The sequence below is a fragment of the Triturus cristatus genome, chromosome 6, assembly GCF_964204655.1.
Source record: "Triturus cristatus chromosome 6, aTriCri1.1, whole genome shotgun sequence".
Lineage (NCBI taxonomy): Eukaryota > Metazoa > Chordata > Amphibia > Caudata > Salamandridae > Triturus > Triturus cristatus.
Genome location: NC_140589.1, coordinates 410,953,422 through 410,975,060, shown reverse-complemented (window position 1 = coordinate 410,975,060; position 21,639 = coordinate 410,953,422). Strand labels below are relative to the sequence as shown.

The 21,639-nt window shown below is 42.0% G+C and overlaps 1 protein-coding gene across 1 annotated transcript in view; it reads left to right on the top strand.

Annotated features, from left to right (window-relative positions):
• CSMD1 (CUB and Sushi multiple domains 1) overlaps positions 1 to 21,639 on the top strand; it is a 2,626,220-nt gene that overhangs the window by 1,556,377 nt on the left and 1,048,204 nt on the right. Inside the window, exons 32-33 of the mRNA XM_085610820.1 lie at positions 13,397 to 13,515; positions 19,541 to 19,610. Of these exons, the coding sequence (XP_085466946.1) occupies positions 13,397 to 13,515; positions 19,541 to 19,610 (189 nt within the window). The remainder of the gene's footprint in view (positions 1 to 13,396; positions 13,516 to 19,540; positions 19,611 to 21,639) is intronic.

Below are 21,639 nucleotides of genomic sequence, written 5' to 3'. Positions count from 1 at the left end.
AGCGATTGCTCTTGAAATACGTTTTCCAAAATGTACATATCGCAGAGATAATATCATATCAAATAATTACCATGTCACCTTTCTTGTGAATACTATATTTAAAGAAATTGAAGTACCAATCCCAGTTTAACTACTTGTTCCCATCTGATTTGCCTCAAAGCATTGCAGTTCACATTGCATAGATTCATCTATGCACTTCTGTAATTAAGATCTCGTTCATGAATGGCGCATCACTTCTGCACTGGAAGTGACATCCCTCGTTTCCTGCGAAAACAACCTTTGAAATAAGCCAGGCAATAGGACTTAATTTCCTATTATCCATTAGCACAGCAAGTTACAACACTTTCAATCAGTGCTTAATTTGTAAAATATTAAGTGCCAGGGCTCTGACCAGGAGGCCACTGCAGCTTACACCACACATCGCCCTTGTCGTCGCTGCCAAAACAACTACTAACCATCTCTCTCGCATGTAAATGCGACGGTTCATATTATTCCCGGTCCTCAAAGCTAAAGGAATGGCTGGGGAGGCAGGTTTTAGCACTATTTTAATATATATTGTATTCCTCAGAAAACGTTTTACTGCTCATCTCTAAATTAGATGAGCAGCGCCACCATGTGGTAGACTATCAACAGCATACTTAGAACAGTTAGGTGCCGGTGCCGAGCACTGGAAACTACCCACTCAAATTAAGCACTGCTTTCAATATTCATCATTCTTCTGCACAGGAAGTGACATCACTTGACAATAGGGTTTTATTTCCCATCACTCATTTGCACAGGAAGTGACATTACTGCATTTCCCATTATCAATCTGCACAGGAAGTAACATCACTTCCTGCCTTCTCTTTACTTCAGTCAACTTCCCACCATGTCGGCATCTTCCCAAGCAAAGGAGGGACACAGACAAGGGGATTGCCTATTTGTGCCTGTTAGGGATATAAAAGGACCTGGGGCTTGAATTCCTGTTTGTCTGAAGCTTAAAGGGTAAGATTGTATCATGTCCCTCATCCAGCACCCTTTACCACCAATCTCCACTATCTCCCCTAGACCAAGACAACATAAACACTCTCTTTGCATCCGCACAACACATAGACCTAACCTCGTGTATATCCCACTAACTACCACACACCCTCAAACTACAGATTCCAAATTATGCACATTAGCACTTACTTTGCAGTACTACATGCAGCAGATATTGCAGACCTCTTCACCTATCATTAGCTGACACACTCTTCATCAAAGAAAGATGGTCCAACCTACATCCTCACACATCCTAGATGTCCTTTTCCCACAGGCTACAGCATCCATTATGTGAACCATGCAAATAAGAAATTGACACATCACTGTCATCTATATACCCTCCTGGTAATGCATCTTAGGCAAGCACTCAAACCCATTTCACTACTGACATTTGTCTTAGACCTCTGTGCAACTCAGACTACCATTCTTCATCTCATCTGCGAGCCTTCCAGAACAAAAATGTCATTGATTAATTTTCCGAACTCCTAACCACCTCACCTACACCACCACTTAAACCTTTCAAACAGAACAAGCTAAAAACAATTGAGACATCCTTTTCTGCCTCATTACCACACTAAGAGTGGTAGAGCGGGTCACCGAGCTAACACACTCCAAAGACTACATTCTCAAACTTGTCTTTTCATTATCGCTGACAATCCAATGCAAACCACCCATAACCCTGGACTCGACCAACTGCATTGCCAACTCTATCCCCTTGCTCAGCATCCTACCAACAAGACCCAGTCATCCAAATGAGAAGACCAAACCTTCAGATCCTTCAAGGGCTTCTCCAACAACAGCCTGATGCATGAACTCATCTCTCACCCTGCCAGCACCACGTAAACTTTGTGAACATCAAGTCTCCAACAAAATCACACAAGTGCAAGTCAAATTCTTTGGCACCTCGGTTCAATAAAGACTTCTCCAAAAATAAATACTCTGTTGCAAATTACCATCTTTTGTGTGGTATTCATCTAGATGTTTGCCTTCTGTTGCTGACCCGTTTTTGTTGGCCATAGAATTCTCTGCACTTTGCCCCTGCCATCAAGTGGTAAAGTGCTTGTTCTCTCCTTTTTCAACATGTTATCATTAGTATACACCTGATTGCTACATTTATTTTGCTTACAGGTCCCAAGTATACTGTACTGACCTCTCTCGACTGCAACCATGTCTCCAGGCCTGCATTCTGGGTGTGCAGGTTTAAACTGCTGTTCCAACCTGCAAAAATAAACATTTTGCCAAGCCTTAACATTTCTTTATAATACTTATAAGTCATAGGTAAAGGGTGTATTAAAAGTCCACAGGGTATGGTGTTTGGTATTTAGAAAGTAGCACATGTATACTTAATGGTTTACATGTCCTGGGAGTGAAAATCCTCCAAAGTCATTTTTCATTGTGGCAAGGCTGGCTCACCCATATTTTACTACTGGTTTAAACTATTACTTTTAATAAATGCTAAATTCAGTTTGGGAATAGCTAGAAGACTGATTCAAGGACTCATTTTATTTGTATATACACAATCCAACTTAAAGGTCAAGACACATTTTATATTACTATTTTGGAAATTACTTCTAGAAAGTTGTAATTTTCCTTCCTTAAACCAAACCAGAAGTAATTCCTGCTAGTTTCCAGCTGTCACCTGGACCCTGATGTCTCTTCTGTGGTAAGACTTGTTTTGTTCCCATACAGTGGACAAAGGGCTATAGGTGTAGAGAGGGAGACTCCCCCCTTGGCAGGATGGCATTGGGGCTGTGCCCAATCCTTCCTGAGCTTCAAAGAATGCCTATCTTGTCACTCGCAGATAAAGCTCACATCTAAACCTGTTTCCTTATTGTCTCTCTAGTCAGGCTTGCATCAAAGCCAGTGGGAGGGGAGAAATGACCACAACTTGTTTAGGGAGTGAATAAAGTAGACCCCACAGACCTCTCCTCAGAACACTGAATGACCGGTTAAAAATCAGAACAGGGACTGCCCTGCTGTCTGAAGAACCTGAAGGAAGACATGACCTTCTTGCCTTGAACCCGGTTCCACAGAAGTGACTCAAATGGTCAGTTGGCTGACATCCTGTTTGAGCTATAGGGACACAATAAGCTTCCAGCGGCTCTTTCCCTGCACCTGCCCAGTTCTAATTGGACCTGTCCTGGACCATTCTGCTGGTTTTTGTTGACAGTGTCGCACATGTCTTTGACCCTTGGCGGGTGCTAGAGTGCACTCCTCCTGTCCTCAAATTGGACGAAGTGAGACTTTGAAACTTTTTGCCAACTTTCTGCCTGAAGAACCAATTGAGACCAGGCTCACCTTCAAAGCCCCAGCTCACAACGTCTAATTGCAGGTTGGCCTCAACTTGCCAGTTTGCCACACTGAAGGACATCTGACTTCCAGAAAACATTTTAAGTCCAAACCTAGAGGGCTTCATTGGATTGATGCTGAGGAGCATCCATTTGATATCAAGTCTTCTTGAGCACAGAAAAAGGACTTTGCAAGCCCTGTGATTTCCTGCCTTCATCGTCGACTGCACTGGCCCTGCTATTTGGAAACCTGACATCGTTGAGCTCTGCTTTGGATCCAGTTTGCAACCTTACTTCCGACTACTCATTGACGACCACTTCTTCTTCTTAAAAGTTTCTAAGTCAGAAGGTATACTTTCTAGCAGAACATACCTGGTCCCTGTTCTGATGAGCAATCCATCGTGGTCAACCTTAACGTTTGCCTTTTCTCCCAGTCTAATGTAGCCAGATAACTTTAGTTGGTACTTTGTGATTTTGGGCTATTTTTAATTCAAACTTTATACATTTAGAAATTCATATCTCTATTGCTACTTATTGGATTTTTTTCATTTTAAAGTAATTTTATTTATTAAAATATTCTGTATTTGCCTAATTGGTGTGGGATATTTTCTTGTCTTATGTTTTCGCAGTATTACTGTTTGTGTGCTGCATAAATGCTTCACACCTTTCCTCAATGTTAAGCCTCATTGCTTTGTGCCAAGATACCAGAGGATTATGCACAGGTTTATTTAGTGACTTTAGTGGTTCACCTTGAAAAGGACTGATATTATTATTTGAGGTGAGTACTCACCCACTCAAATAACTAACATAAATGTAATGTAATATATGTAATGTAGACTATAAATGTACCATAAATGTGCTGTCATTAAGAAAATGCACTCAATTTCTTAATTTTTTGAAGGTTTGTCTCGTGTTTGCTACTGGAAGTGCTGCACCTCCATGGTCGGACAAAAATGCTGACAGTAGCATCACAAACCTTTAAGTAATATAGGAAGATTAGGCACCTTAACACAGCAAAAGGTAGCCTCATTAAATCGTGGCTTTGTGAAAAAAATATACCCTGTACCTTTCCTCATACTGTAGACAACTAAACAGTCCAGTAGTTAATTTAAAGAAAAACAAAAACATCTTTCTATTTGGATAAACCATCTTTTCATGCAAAGTACAAATAATAAACATGTTTATAAAAAAAGCTTTGCTGTTACCAAGTGCACAGTGATCCTATGAAGCCATCTTAATGTTCTGATGATTTTGAAAAAATCACTTCATCAACAGAATCCTTTCATGACATTTGTGGACCTTGGTATTTAGTGATAGCTACTGGCCTATTTGTTTCATGCCATTGTGGTGCATGATGTCACACGCCTAGCTGTGCAGACACATATATCTAGAGTTCCTCACTATCAGCTTTGTCATTTAACTTGCTTTCTGTTGTGGTCTCCAGAGGCTACAGAGCTGAGTATGCAACTACTTATAGTGTTGGGTTGTATTTCTATGACATGTTATCTATCAGGGGCTAACAAGAAGGGACACAGAGCACAAACACTGCCATTCCAGAGAGAAGCTAATGTAACACTGAGCTTGCATCACTGGCGGTATAAGTTACTAGGTTGAACCCGTCAAAGCATCTAGAGTAGGAGCAAAGTGCATATGTTCTTACGTGAGCTGCACACAAAATACATTTAGAATTTCTGAAAGTTGTAATTTTGTTCAGAAGGACTGACAACACAACTACCCTTTTCTTTGTCAATGTCCAGTATAGAATATGTTCAAATTCTTTTATTGAAGAACTTTCAACAGAGAGCTGTTTTGAGCTACACTGTGAAACAATAGCACAACATTAAAATAAATGTTAAAAGAACAACAAAAGCACAGATATTATCAGGAATGAAGAGAAAAGAACCCCAAAGATAATCCTGGCCTGACAAGGACTTACCAAGTTTGGCAAACATACACTTTAAATCCATTGAAAGGAGGAAGAACCTAGGACAGAGTGCGGTTTGAATATACGTGGCACTTACCACTGGGGATGCCCGATTGCATTGAGGTGTAATGTAAAGTAAATGACCAAACAAAACCACATCCCATGTTTTTCCAGACAGTTTTCAAAGGACTCAAACCCACTGTTTATTGAATCAGTAGTGGCTGCAATCCTCCCAGTAACGCTCCCAGCATAGACACAACTGCTTAGCAAGTCCACAATACACGTTTCAGTCTCACCTACAGAGTGGGCCCCGGCCCACGCCATAAGGTTTGGTGTTTGCAGGGAATGGGAAAATTGTTGGGAAACTCTGTCTGATATATTTTTACAGATCCACCTGTAATTATGGTCAGTGGATTCTCCTTTATACTTAGGAAAACACAGGTTTGAACTAGGCCTGGGTGCTAGGTGGAGTTCCGCAATTGGCTGAGTGCATTAGGTCACACTGTTCATGCCTATTTTTAGCACAAGGTGTTTGTCCTGCCCTGGAAAATCAGCAGACACGGCTCCATGCGCATCCCAAGAGGGCGCTGATTCTTTCTGCTGCTGGAGTTGATGTTCTTCTCGAGCAGCAGCTTTCTCAACACGAAAGGAAGGTTTCTCAATGCTAGCAGCAGCGGCCATCTGCGACCGCCCAAGTTGAAAAATCTCACCGGGAGGTGGTCTGAAGTAAGATTTTCCTTGCTTGTGCTTGCCAACTTAACGTAGGTGAGGGCAAGCAAGGAAAAAACTCCACTCCGTGCTCTATGAAGAGTGGGAAATACTATGCAAACTCTGCGAGCAGAGTGGAATTTCACGGCCAGGCCTGGTTTGAACCAACTTGCCACCTTGAAGGGAGAAACAAGCCTGTGACTCACACTTATCCAGTAGCGGTCCGTGGAGAGAGTTCCGTGGGGCGGTGAGGCGGGGCAGGGGAGGGTCAGGGTGGGGAAATGTAAACACCGGAATATGGATGAACGGAGGTAAGTACACATTTAAATAAATAAAACCAATTTTGTTGCGCGCGCTGCATCGCATTTTGCGATGCAGCGCGCGCAAAGGAATTCGTTTTACCGCCCCACGGAACTCCCTCCACGGACCGCTACTGCACTTATCTGGCGATAATGAGCATCGGTGAATGATCAAATCCTCCCAGAGACAGTCAGGAAAACATTTTATTTAGATGTGAGTTACTAGAACATCTTCCTTCACTGAATGTTTGTTGTCAATGGCTTCATTGTTCTATGGGAACTTTGACACCTTCCTGATGCCTTAAACCTTGTTCCTTAGTACCAACCACCAATGTTTTGGATACTCCATTTGATTCACTGACTACAGTTTTCTATGAACCCTCAACATCAGTGTCATTCTCTATACTACACTCAACTCTAGGTATTCCATCCATAAAGTCTGAGTTGACTCTTCCTCAACCTGGACTTGCAGGTTAACCTTTAGTGCACTAGACCCATTCCACAACTGTCCATTCTCTAATCGAAACACTATACCCTTGACTTTGTTAATGCAAAGTAAATTACATTATCATTTTCTATCTGCATCCAAGCTAGTTTGGTTGCCTTTAATGAAGTCACCACACTTAAATGTAATCTCGGATAAAGCCTTACTGAAGTCGTATTGATTCTAATTTTGTCTTTGGACTGCTGTATATTCCTTGTTATCATGTATAATGTGCTTCCTCTCATCTGACCAAAAATATTATTCCATCCACTGTGCCATTTTCTCTCTCTTCAAATCAAATGGATCCTTAATCATACTGTGTGATGTGGTGTAATACAACCATACGCATTCCCCAGTGCATCAAATATGACCACCAGATTGTGATACAAGGATTATTTATTGTATCAGTCTATTTGCTCTCTACCCTTGCCCATTGGACTTTTGGTGTGAAATAAGGAGTGTCTACATGTTGGACGCCGTTCTCATCCAAAACAATTGTCACTGCTGCACACACAAACTGTCACTCACAATCTACTTGATAAATCCCTCCCATGCAAATACCTGTCTAAAAAATGCAATCTCAGCTTCAGTATAAGGGGATTTTTTTAAAACTATTTGCTATAGTAGTTTACAATCACAATAGCAAAGCATTTCATAAGAGGTAAACTGTCCATTATTCCTCTCAGATCAATAGCAATGTTTACCATGGGGCATCAAGAAACGATACACACGAATATGCATGAACCTTTAGTGAGCTATCAACCAATTCACACACATGACTTCCTTTTACATACATTTCAATGTCTCAATGCATTTGTTTAAACGCTACTTGTTTCTTGGTGCCTGGTACACCAGCATGTCCTTCATGGGCTAACTTTGGCTAACTCTACTAACCTACTTCTTAGTGGTGTCGATGTTACGTGTGCATCTCCATGTGCAATCATTTCATCTTTAATAGTCAGTTCTTCTCAGAAGGTTTTCCCTTGGGCCACCCTAATATAATCATTCTTTTATTTCCTTATATTCCATATTATCTTCGATATCTTGGGCCCATACTTTTCTATTCATGGCACACCATTCAGACATCCAAACCCCCAGCTACATCTTCCACATCATTCAGGTTCCCCTCATCCTCCTCAGTTTTGCAAGCTATGTGGGACAAGCAATCTGCAGATACGTTCTTTGTTTATCAAGTAAGTGTTCTACCTTAAATCTTGTGTCACAACTTTATTTGCGCTTACGTGGTTGGATTGTAGATTAGGACATTGCCTTGGAAAGTATAGGCTCCTTTTATCCCCTCAAATATCCTTTTTTTTTCTTTTCCCGAAGTTTCATATAGTGCAAACTTGACCCGAAATCAGGTATCAGAGCGCTTTACTTGAGCACCAGTTGTGTTACATGAGGACACATTAAATTTTGGTAGGCACGGGAAGATTAAGTGATTTACCCAGAATCACAGGATGTTAAGAGTTGTTGCCGAGTTTCGAACCCGGTTCCCCAGATTTGAAGTCAACCGCCCCAACACTGCCAATTTTGAGCATAACGTAGAAGGCATGCACCAGAATTTAAATGATCCTTTTGGAGTAATAGTGCCATTGAAGAGCCATAATGTGCTAGGGATACTACTCGGGGGGGGGGGGGGGAGGGAATCCTATATGGCATGATTTATCTAGGAATACAAATTGGCCTGACAGAATGCTCATGGGAAATCATAATATGTTATTTTATTTTACAAGTATTTGTATAATATGCTTTCACCCCTGAAAGTATCCTGGTGCTTAGCAGGTGTGCTGACCTTGCCCAAGGGTGTGTTACTCAAAGATCTACGCCTTGAGCTTCTTGAAGAATTCAAGAAGAGAGGAGGAGGCTCTGGTGTTTGTGGTCAATCTTTCCATACTTAGGGGTGATGTGTGAGAAAGCTCGATCTCTGTCTCTGTTTCTGGGCATTCATTGGGTGTGTGTATGTAGGAGTCAGGCTGAGCGGAAATGTCTGGTTGGTTGGTGGAATGAGATGTGGTTCTTAGGGTAGCCCAGTTCTGTGTTGTGTAGAGTTTTATATGTGTGGATGAGGAGCTTGAACTGGGCACACTTCTGCAGAGGGAGCTAGTGGAATTCTCTGAGGTATGGTGTGATGTGAGCCCTGTGACGAAGGTTGGCTGCTGCAATCTGTATGATCTGTAGTCTGGTGAGTAGATTGATGTCTCTGGTGCACAGGGCTTTCTGGTAGTCCATTTTGCTGGTGATGAGGGCATTGGGGATGGTTTCCCAGGGTTTGCTTGGGAGCCATGTGAAGATCTTAAACAACTTCGGGATGTGGAAGCATGAAGCTGTGACAGCGTTGACTTGTGCGGACATGCCCAGTTTGTCATCAATAATGATGCTGAAGTCCCAGGCGAAGGGGCTATGGGTTAGTGTGGGTCTGAAGTCAGCCGGCTACTAGGTGGAATTCAAGTGTGAGGCCTTTTTTCAGAAGATCACTACTTCTGTCTTGTTGGTGTTAAGCTTAAGACAGTTGCACTTCACCCAGGTGGTGACGTCAGTCATGCAGGCTGTCACTATGTTCATGGACTTGGAGGTTTTGTCCGAGTGGGGCAGTGTGAGTTGCATGTTGTCAGTATAAGAGAGGATGTTGATTTTGTTAGTTCAGATGATGTTGGCTAGAGGTGTCATATACTTGTTGACTATGGTGAGGCAGAGGGATGAGTCTTAGGGCACCCCAGCGATGAGTTTACATGATTCTAAGTTGTGTGTTGTGAGGCTGATTGCTTGAGTGTGTTCCATCAGGAAAGAGAGAATCCAATGTAGAGCAGGCCCTTGAATGCTAATTTTGTGGAGACACCTGGTAAGAATAAAGGCCAAAGTCTCTCCTCTGTCCATGATCATGTGGATGCCATCTGTGGTGGCAATGAATGCAGTTTCCATACTTCCCTTAGGTGTGAATCCAGACTGAGTAGCGTCTAGGACCTGGTGGTCATCTAGGTGGTTGTGAGACATCTGTTGATGAGTTTCTTGAAAATGTTTGCTGTGTATGGTGGTAGGAAGATTGGTCTATAATTGGTGAGATTGGGAGGGTCTGCTGAGGGTTTTTTGAGAAAGGCTTTGACTGTGACGTGTGTCCAGGTTTCTCAGAAGATGCCTGAGATGAAGAAGACATTGAAGATTGGGACAAGTGATTTGATGATGGTGATGCGTTATTTGTTGAAAGAGTGGTGGGGGTGGGTCTGACAAGGCTCCAGAGTGAATGGAATGGAAGGTGCAGGTGGTTGTGTATACTGTGAAGGAGGGACGCGTGGTCAGGGTCCATTCTTTGCCTGATACAGGGAGACTTCTTGCAAAGGCCAAGGGGTCATTCTGAGCATCAAAGTTGCTGTATATGAATGTGCTCATCACACAGGTATAGTCTGATAGTTTGCTGCAGTGGCCTTGAGAGGGGATGATGTTGTTTGAGGTGGCTGCAGACATTGTGAACTCTTTGATGCACTAGGTATCCCACCTGCTTTACTCAACCAAACACTGATTACTGTTGTCCAGTCTCACTAATTCAGAGGTGTACAGTGCATCCTCTGACCCACACCTCTGCCTAAAAGCCTCTTCTTCTGTAGCACTGCTGATTATGCTCTCTGGAGACTATACCTTCTGCCTGGAGGATCACACAGACATCTCTGAAGAATTTTCTGGAATTCTACAAGCATCTCCCCCTACACGTTCTATCCAAACATCCCAAACAACAAAGGCCACACTCTTGATAATGCCTGCCAACATGACCCCGGTTATCAAACGTATTCTGATGTGATTAAGTTCCTCTCGTTTGTTTGTTTTGCATCCACTGATTTTTGAATTTCTGCCAGGAGCAACACACCAAAATGTAGCCTAACTCACTGTAAGCTGCTTTCCAAATTAGGTTTAAGTGGTAACCTCTAGTGCTCACCTCTTAAACTAAGGCCCACAGGTGTGGTGCTGAGGTAATAGACTTTGCGCTGGTTATGCATGAACATGTGTGCAAGCTGAGTGAGGAAGAATACTATGTCAGCCTGGTATCTGCACACAGGATACCTGTTGCATATGGAACCCTGAAAACATTTGTAAGGGCCTGTGCAGGTCTGAAAATTCAACTGGACATGGAAAAAGAAAGGACCCTTTCTTTGTAACTAAACTGCAAGTCCATATTGCTTTACTGTTTTTACACTCTGTGAATTTAGCTCAAAATGTTACTTTTGCTTTGGTTCAAATGAGATAAATGAATGACCTGAATTTTCCAATGTTTAAAAATGTCTAAAGTGCAAATAAAATTATAATTGAGCAATATTTATGCTCTTTCATGCTTTTTGGTGTTTGCAATATTCCCCTGAATTGGCCCTAATGAGATTCAGGTGTTGAACTACCCTGCTTGGCAAAGTTGATGACTAGGTTGGTCATCTGGAAGTGCCATGACGCACCTAGACAGCAGACCTAGTTGAAGAAAGCATGTTTGAAATCTGCTTAAGGTTATTAGTCGACACCACTTGACAATCCTAGGCATGACCTTCTCACAGGTACAAATAAGGAGAAGGCAGAGCTCTGGCACCACTTACCCCAGGGATTCCCTTGAAGTCTTAGACGGAAGGAACAAGAGTAAGGTGGAGGCACAACTAATATATATAGAGAATGCTCTTGTAAACCACAGCTTTACTGTGTCATTTTGAAAATACCCAAAATGCTATGAGCGTATACCAGACTGTTGGCTGCTCCCTGGAAATGTCTATTTGGGGTGGGTGGGCCATGATAGCGTTGTATTGGACAGTTACATTCACCATCTACCGATTTCGACTTCCACATTTAAATCCCTGCACAAGGTACATGCTGATATAAGTGGGAACAACAGAAAAGGGAGGATGGACTCTGAATGTTCTGTTGGATTTGTTATGACCAGTTCTAGATGGAGATGGGATACTCCAGCCTCCTCCAAGCTGCACATGTAAGTGCTGCCCCCGAGATGTATTTGCTTCAGGAGCCATGAGGTGTTGATGATGAGAGATTCAGAGCCAAGTTATCAGGACTAGTCCACTTCTGAGCACATCACACTCAAAATTGACAATGCAACGGTATGAGAAAGGGAGCCACCAAAGAGATACTATTGGCCTAATGAGACCATGGGCTGTGCATCTGCAGCACTTGAAGTGCGCAGGACTGGACAGGCAGCAGGAGTGCCCGTGCTTGCACAGCCCCTTCTGTAATGCAGATCACCACAGCACATATGTATTGCCGACGTGATTCCAGAGGGGCACATTCTCATTATCCTGGTGACCTGGCCCCAAACAAATGAGGAAACACTTTGCCTTTGTGGCCAAACCATATTACAGATATAGGCTAAGGGCAAAGAGGACATCAGGATGCGCACTGGCTTTACATAGAAGTGACATACAGACAGTGTGCCCACTGGATGTTTCTCTTGGAAGAAGGTTAGGGGGCCAACGGCCCCCCAGTACAGCCCCCTTCAGGCAAGTGCAGTCACTCACTCCACCCCGCTGCAGAGGGATCCCTAACTGTCTATTAAATGCAGGGCTGGTTACAGTCTGCATAGTGAAAAGCACACTGGTATCTTCAAACATCTAATTCACTTTTCACTATTGTGGTGCTCCAAATGGCAGCCACAAGTTTGAAGCTGCATTGGGGGCATCACCTTCATCGTGATATGGTGCAGTTACCTAGCCTGCTTCTGTTGTATCCAGTTAAAGGTGTACCACTGTGCAGACCAAAGCAGTGCTCTCTATTTTTACTATGGGCCCAGAATTAAAAGACCGACCCCAATGTACCTTCTGACTGCTTTTACCGCCTTCAGGGATTTGAATATGAGCTGCCTGTTTGAAGGACTGCAATAAAACTTTAAAATCCTTCAGATGTTTATCTTTGCCCAACCTCAGGCTCATACTGAGTCACACAAAATATTAGTTACATTTTAATCAATCAAATCAGAAGTATAGTAAGTAGTCAAAACGCTTATTCTATTAAATAATATTCTCAAGAAAATTCTGCCAAAACCACCTTACGAAGTTTGAACAACTTGGTACAGGAAAACAGTTCAAATCAACCTGGCAGACGGTCATTCATAAAGGTTACAAAACAGTATATGAAGCCGTGGAGCAGCTCGTTTTACCTTCAAAGCTCACACCCATCTGAGAAGATTTCGCTGTCTGCCAGCACAGGTCAGAACTAAAGTGAAATCTGAGGCTCTCTGTCCAAAGCCAGGAAGATTCTTCTGCCACATGCCTTCACAAGAACATCAGAATATACTGTACACATTGTGCTCTGCACTGGCAAACATTCTGGTTGTACCTAGGGTTACACCACTGCAACTGATGCTCCCCGCCCCCACACTCCTGATATTGTCTGGCACAGTCTTTTCCTACAGGTCGTCAATGCCCGCTTTATGCCGTTCCGAGCCAAATCGGAGTCCTATAACTACCCTATTCTTCTTTCCATACTAATAATGAAATTAAAGCTAGTTTACATAATCCTGCCTCATTAACTCATAACCGTATTTAACCATATGGATAACATAAATGTGTTTTAACTTATTCGGTGTGATGCAATGTATTGGTTCTTTATTTATGCATGCCAGAGTTAAGTCACTTGGCGACGACTATTGTATATTAGCTGTGTGTGTGTATTCACAAAGACGTTGCTTTTCTTTCAGCTGTAGGTCTTACAGCCTGCCCAGAGCCTGTGGTACCCAGCAACGGGATGCGAATTGGCGACAGATACATGGTGAATGATGTGGTGTCTTTTCAGTGTGATTCCGGATACACCTTACAGGTATATTACTTGGAAATCACTTTTAACAAAACGTCATTGTTTAAATGCTTTTTCAGGTGGACATTTACAATGCCGAGTGTGATCTCTTAAATGTGTGCATAGTGTTTGTTTCTATACATTTATATATTACAAATAGAGCATTTGCATTTCTGTAGCTAAAGACGACACAACACTTAGGGGATGTGGTGCAGACTGATTCAAGGTGTTGTACCCATTTACTTTCCATTATAAAAGCATATAGGCTCAGCGCAAAACATTGCAGCACAGTGCAGGAGCCCAGGCATCCTTTATCAAATACTCCTAAATTTGCCTCTCTAACCACGTTGCGCCCATCATAAAACTTAATCAATGTCCACAATCGGTGGTGGTACCCAGTATAAGTGAACTACATTATTTATGGCATATGGTCGGTGTCACTGTTAAAAGAGTTGGGGAGGAGGCATCAAAAAAGTGTTTTTGACTTTTAACAGGAAAATATCCATTGGTAACTTGGGCCACTAAAAAGACACAAATAAGTAAATAAAATGCCTGAATAAAAGTATTACACCTTTAACAGACTTTTAGTGCTAAGTATCTTTTGATGTTTTTCGTTTTATCAATGTATTTGATATAATATTCACAAAACTTGAAGAACATTTAAAAATTTGAATGGAACAATGATCTGGATCTCAACGGAACCCTTGCAGATGGGCAGCTATCTTGCTTCTCCTGTATGCGCTTGCATCACTAAGGTATTCACGATTGGCATTTAAGGCTTAAGTCCATAATGTATAACATATAATTTGGTCCTACAATGCCATCTCAGGATTCAGATAAGGGCAAACTACTGACCACTCAGCCAAAATCACAGGTTTGTGGGTGCTAAGATTTTTGTAAGACATTCAGACCCTGGAATGCCAGCTCACTGCTGTTTAGGAAATACATACTCCCACAGTTATGTTATGTGTGAGTCAATCAACTTATAAGTGGCGGTTCTAGTTCTTTTTAGTTGCACATACTATTTGAGCTCTTGTACTGAATATAGATCAGCACATGACTTTGTATCCCGGGCACTAAATTGTAGAATGGTTGTCTTAAATACTTGTATCATTACCTTAATGTTATTTTGTTTCATACTTTATTTATTTTTGAAGCTCACTGAAATTGAATGCTGCCTAACATTTATTTTCCCTGGTCTTCTGTGCAATTGATGAAAACATCTGTGAAAATAAAGTTATCATTCAAAATCGTTTATTTCATGAACCGTACGCCTCTATTAGAATTTGAAACGTTTTTAGCAGTGGTGCCTATGCACAATATGTTTTTTCTTGAATATGTAGGTGATTAAGGCCATGAAGTTACAAAGTCTTCTTTTTGAAGGCAGAACAGCAGGAAGACAAGCACTAGGAAACCTGCATAAACGGTTTTTCTGTTTTTCACACATCTGCAATCTAGCCTCAAAACCTTTTTACCACTTTATAATTCTAGTTATATGTACACATTTTTGGGATGTTTAATTTCTGAGAGGGGACAGAGGCCTAAACTTTTTTAAATGTAATATGCAAGTGAATAGTTAATGGTCCTCCAAATATGCTGAAGATGCACCCTTCACTTCAAAGATCCGTGATGAATGTGCCGTTGGCCTAAACAAGTAATCCAGATTGACATTTCTCGTGTTGAAAGGTAAGAAGCATTCTAAAAATAAAATTGGATCAATATTTCTGAAGAGTGTGATAGGAAGAGCAGAGCTTGGTGAAGTGTACGAGGAAGCAGGATAGATAGATTTGGATGTAGCTGTCAAAAAGGGGATCCCTCATTCTATTTAGGACAGCTCAGTGTGTTGAAATGCATAAGTGAAGGGTAGAATGGTACACCATAGGAAAGTGTTAGTTGGAAGAGTGTTGATTTGTGGTGTGACAGTGGGTAGTGTTTTGATGTTGTGTTCGAGTGACAAGAGTGGTGGTCATATTGTATTAGGTGGCTGCATTCAAGCATGTAATGGCTGGAAGACGAGTGACAGGTACAACACATGCACATTTAATTGATTTATTGTTGTGTCCGGTTAAGCCGACCTCTATGGAATCCACCCAGGAGTGCCTAAGGAACAGCTCATAGCAGGCAGTGGATATAGGCAGTCATGACAGATTCTTTAACCAATCTTGTCAGAAGTACAAGTGAGCAATATATATGTGTTGGACTTGACCCTTTATGTAGAGTCATCCCCAAACATTTTGCCTTTACCCTCCTGTTTTCTGAACTCATTTTGTTTTGCTTTTAGGGCTCTGCACACTTTACCACTGCTAACCAGTGCTAAAGTGCTTTAAACATGGTAAAAGTTGTGTACACCCAATTCTCATACTTAATGTACTTTTAAGTCCCTAGTAACATGGTAATAGATGTAACCAGGGCCTGTAAATTAAATGCTACTAGTGGACCTGCAGCACTTATTGTGCCACCCACTGAAGTTGCCTTTTAAACATGTCTCAGGCCTGCCATTGCAGCATGTGTGTGCAGTTTAAACTGCCATTTGGACCTGGTAAAGTATTCCTTTTTCCAGGCCTAAACCTTGCTTTGTAATACCAATAAGTCACCCTAGACAGGCCCTAAACAGTCCAGGGGGCAGTATATTTGCAAATGTTGGAGATGTACTTCTGAGTTAAACATGTCATGTTAATAAAATACTCTTAAATTAGTTTTTCACTACTACACGGACTGCCTCTCCCATAGGATAACATTGGGTTAACTTATTACATTTATGAAGTGATACCTTTTAACTAAGAGCAGGTAAGAATGTTGAGTAATGGCAAAGTTGGAGTTTAAGTCACAATTCTGAAAATGCCACTTTTAGAAAGCTGGCATTTTCTTGTGCAAACAACATGGTGTCTACAGCTTGCAACCTTGGTCACATTACTATGTGTAGCTGGAAGTTGACCTTTGTTTATTGCTCCCGCACAGTGATAAAAAGGAAACTAGGTGTTGGCAGGCTGGACTATCTCTGACTTGATGAGGGGGGAGCTGTCACCTGCCACACTTGCACATCACAAAAGCTTTCCTTGAGCACTCTCACAAAGGGTTTGATATGAGCCTTTTGTGACCCAGACATGCTGGGGCCAGGACAGGGAGGCAGGAAATTCCAAACACCTCTAGTGGTGGAAACCTCCAGAACCTTCTACTACTTCAAAGTGTGAAGCAAGTACAAATAATGGACCCTCAGAATTAACTCTTCAGTACACCCCTGACCTGTGAAAGACTAAGAAGGACTGCTGTGCTGCTCTACAAGAAGGACTGCTACTATGTTGCCCTGCAGCCTGAATGAAAGGACTGAACCTGCATCTTGATACCAGGACCACCAGAGTGAATCCAAAAGCTAGCTGACTGGCCACTTGATCAGAGCCTCAGGGACAGAAAAGGCTCCATCCACCTTGAACCCAGCACCTGGAATCAGTCTACTGTGAGTAGTGCCCCCAAGTGGTGCCACACCAGTCCTGGACCTTTTGAAGTGAGCCTGAAGGTGCTCTACCAGCCATGTTTGTGGGCAGAATCACTGCAGTACAACACATTTCCTTGCAGCTCCACGTTGGAACCAGCACAGTGCGGTGCATCCCTGATGTTGAACCTCGCATTGCAGCCCGCAGTCTCTCAGAACTTTCTCTGCATGACGCATCCTCAAAGCAGGCCTTCACAGCACAGTTTTTTGTTGATGGCATCCTTGACAATGACTCAGGACTTCGCATCGTAGGCCCGCAACTTCTTTAGAACCGCTAGTGCGCGACACATCTTCAACTCAGAACTTCACATTGGAAGCCGCTCATCAACATTATCCTCAATGATGATGCAGCTTATGTGGATGACGTATTAATAGTTTCACCTTGTTTGGAGCCAACAATTCAATATACAGAATGCTTAGCATGGGATTTTGGTCAAGTTGCAGGATACATATTGAATGCCAATAAAACACAACTTAGCTGGTGGAGCAAGTAGTTCTGATCAGCTCGAGGCAAGTATTTGGGCATTATTTCGCATCCCTATCAAGCAGTGTTCTGAATCTAATTCAACTGCGCAGTTACAGTAGACTAGACTGTTACTAGACAAATGGATGAATTTATCAAACTCTAATTGGGTGAATCAACTTGATTAAAATGAACATCTTTCCCAAAATTCTGTATCTCTTTTGCTCACTACTTCTTCATGTTCCCTATAGGTATTTCAAAATGCTAGATTCTATAGTTACAACAAGATTTATATGGAAAGTATTGAAAGGTCAGAGTTCTTAAATAAAACATTAAACACCCATTCATGCGAGGTGGATGGGCACTTCCTGACTGGTGTCTCCATTACTGATCTAGCATGACCACTCGTTTTGTATGATGTATGAATTGTATCCTGAGAACTGGCTTCATGCTGTTCCATTTGTGAAGAATCTTAATACGAGTCAAACTAAATTCCAAAGCAGATAGTTCTTCAAAAAAGTTAGACTTAGGACCACACAGGCTCTTGAGAGGACTTAAAGTAACATGAATTTTTGGAAAACTCCATCTTTACATGCCTTTACACCGCTGTTAGATAATCCGGACCATCCTGACTGCTTCGCCTCTTCTTACTTTGGCACCTGGGGAAACTCAGGAATGAAGTGGTTAGCTGACCTGATGGATGGGATACTGATATTACAACTCTATTTGCCCGGCCTGATATTACAGGATTGATTTTTGGTAAACATCTGTATAGTATCTCAGAAAAGTACAGCTGTCTTTTACAATCACTTTCTAATGATTTGGGAATGTAAGATGAGAAATGGGTGCATAGCCTAGGTGAGGAAGTCATGGAGCAAGATCTCACTTGCATTCTAGGGCGAATCAGTAAGGTTATAACGCCTACTAGACTGAGAGGCCACATCTATTGCACATTATTCCATTTTTATATCAGCCCCTCTAAACTGAGTAACCGGTACAACTTATCATACAGTTGCCCATGTTGCTTATCTGAAGAGGCCGGTAGCATGCATATGTATGTTACCTGCCCCAAACGTACACCATTTTGGTCAGCAGTCAAGCAGCAAATAAATCTTGTTCAATCTTCTCAAGGGCTAAACACTTGAAAATGTTGGTACTACTGACTGGGTCGTTTATGTCCTTTTTCTTGCTAGTTTAAATATTGCGAGCAACTGGAATTCTGCTTTTCCGACCAAATATGAGTTGTGGAAAGAAGTATTGAACACGTACAAATTAGAACACCAAATAGCGAAGTGTAGAGGATATACGATGAAATACTATACTATTTGGGTGGATTTGAGAAATTATTGTGCATCAGTCTAGAGATTGTTGCCTACTCTGCTTACGCTGATCATTTATGGTGTAATGATTTACCTGTTCATTGTCTATGATGTATATAATGAGTTTATGTTCTCCTGGTCTATTTAATATGTTATACCCTACAATAGTTATAAGATCAATAGTTGATATGCTGTAATTTTTTACTGATTGCTCTCTCAATAAAAAGAAATAAAAAAGAGGTCCTCTCTGCGAATAGAACACATTGTTTTAGCTGTTCATTGATGCAAATATGGGTCAAAGGTAAATAAAGGCTTCTAACTTCTGACAAATGAGAAATTCATTCTGTAATTATAGTACAGCAATTTTTATTTTACAATATTTGAACACAGTATGTTAGCCTGGAGAAGCTACACTGACTATTTGAAAAACCTACTACAATCTCTCCCAGACAAGTTCAACCTATCCTAATAACCATGATTGACATCAGCAAGTGGACTTACGCTGTGAAACAGTGATCACTGCTAACTCACTTGCTCTCGCTGTCTTGCATCAGCTCTGACCTGTCGACACCCCTTGTTTTTAATGGTAACTCTGTGACAAACTGTTTTCTGCTACCTACTATTGTGTGCAACTGTGACATTCTCCTGTGATTGGTAACCAAATGACAAATTACTCTATGAGCAGACTTGTTTCTGTATTCAAATAATGGCACTTTAATGAATGAAATTGAGTTGCATATACTGAAAAAAATACACTGTATTTTTTTTTCCCAACAGGGACATTCTCATATTTCTTGTATGCCTGGAACAGTGCGTCGATGGAACTACCCATCTCCTCTTTGCATAGGTAACTTTCAATCATCGCTATTTCTCACTCATGTTACACTATTTTTGTTAATATACCATAGCTAATTTTTACACAGAAGCACTCATTTTCATTTAAATAGGGAAATACACAGGAATGTTCAATTGATGAAGGAAATATAAATATTTCAAACAGGAAGCTCTACCACAACAACAAATGTTTCCTAGTTCCACTTAACTCAGACTGTAAAAATAAAAGGAAAGTAAGGTAATAAATAAATTTCTTTGGTTGAGGCATGGCTTGTTTTGGAGAATGATAGCTGTGACCCTAGGGGCTCCAGTGCATAGGTAGTGATGATAGTGAGCATGGATTAATGTTGTTATATGGATTTGTAGAGCGCTTTTTCACCCAGGAAGACATCCTTATGCTGAGCTGATGTGAGCCTAGCCAAGCATAAGGTCTAGTGAGACTGTTTGGAAAACAGGTCTTCAGCTCTTTGCAGAACTCAAGAAGTGAGGAGGAGACTCTTATGTGTAGTGACAGGTTGTTCCATTCTTTAGGATTGATGTTGGAGAATACTTCACCGCCGGTTCTGGTTTTCCATATGCTTGAGATGTGTGCAACTACAAGTCCAATCAAGCAGAGGTATCTGGAACGATTATAAAAGCAGATGCAATTGTTGAGGCATGCTGAGCCACTGTTATGTAGTGCCTTGAAAGTGTGGGTGAAGAGGTTGAATTGTGATTGTTTGTGTTTGGGGAGGTAGTAGAGCTCCTTCGGGTGTGGTGTGATGCGAATGTGGCGTAGGAGGTTGAGGGTGGTTCTGACTGCCTAGTTATGAATGGTCAGCAGGCTTCTGGTTAATTTTGAGTTCCTTCCGGCATAGAGCGTGTTCCCATAGTACAGCTTGCTTGTGACCAGGGAGTGCATGATGGTAATATAGGTGCGGATTGGAAGCCACTGGAAAACCTTGCTCAACATCATCAAGGTATCAAAGCGTGAGATGGCGACTGCGTTGACTTGGGTCATCATGTCAAGTTTGTTGTTGATGACGATCCCAAGCTTCATGGTGTGGGTGGTGGGGGTAGGGGTCAGTCCTACTAGCTCTGTTGACCACGAGTGGAGTCCCATGGTGGAGTGCTCTTTCCTAAGATCACAATTTTGATCTTGTTGGTGTTCAGCTTTAGATAGTGGATCTTAATCCAGTGAGTGATTTCAGTCATACAGGCATTGAACTTGAACCTGGGACTGGGCGTCTTGTCCATGAGGGAGAGAATGAGTTGTGTGTCATCGGCATAGGCGAGGACTTTGATGTCATGATAGAGAGAAAGAGAGATGGATTCTGACTGAACAGTGCCTGTGGATAAAAGCACCTGTGCATGGGTGCTGTATTGGAGAGACTATTTTCACTTTTTTAGAGCCTTAGCCATTAAGCGGAGTAGTGCAGATACGTGGGTGTCAGTTTCTTCTTAATTTCCAATAGCAACTATTGTTTGTGTAGTGTGTGGATATCTTTCAATCTGCTGTACCATTGGCAGATCACTGCAACTTTGTGTGGTTTAGTTAGAGAGTTCCATGTCAGGCGGCTGGGACAAGTGGTTGAAGTCTTGAGTGTACTCCATCACAACACACAATGATTGCGTTAGAACAGAGCAGGTGCAAGATTTGAGTCAAGGTGACTCTGAGACAACCATCATTCTGAAGGGGAGTTGGAGAGCCTGGAAGATGTGGGTGTCACTGAAAGGGTCTTAATTGGAAGTTATACACATCAGTGGACTTGATATCGTCCCAAGAAGGGGGTGGCCATGTGCCCTCCTCCTGAAAATTACATTGTGCCTCAGGTTATGGGGTCCTTGTGCCGAAATTAGCCCAGGGAGGAGAGCCTGTGTGCCCTCCACCCTCTAAAAATATTGCCAGGCCATGGCCTTTCCGGGGCGTAAGATCACCCAGGGACTCAATATCACCTAGGGAGGGAGGCCACTTTCCCCCCTCCCTCTGGAAATTGTGCTGGGCCTTTGAAGATTGGGTCCCTGGGGACGATAATTGCTCTGGGAGGGGGCCGTGCAGGCTT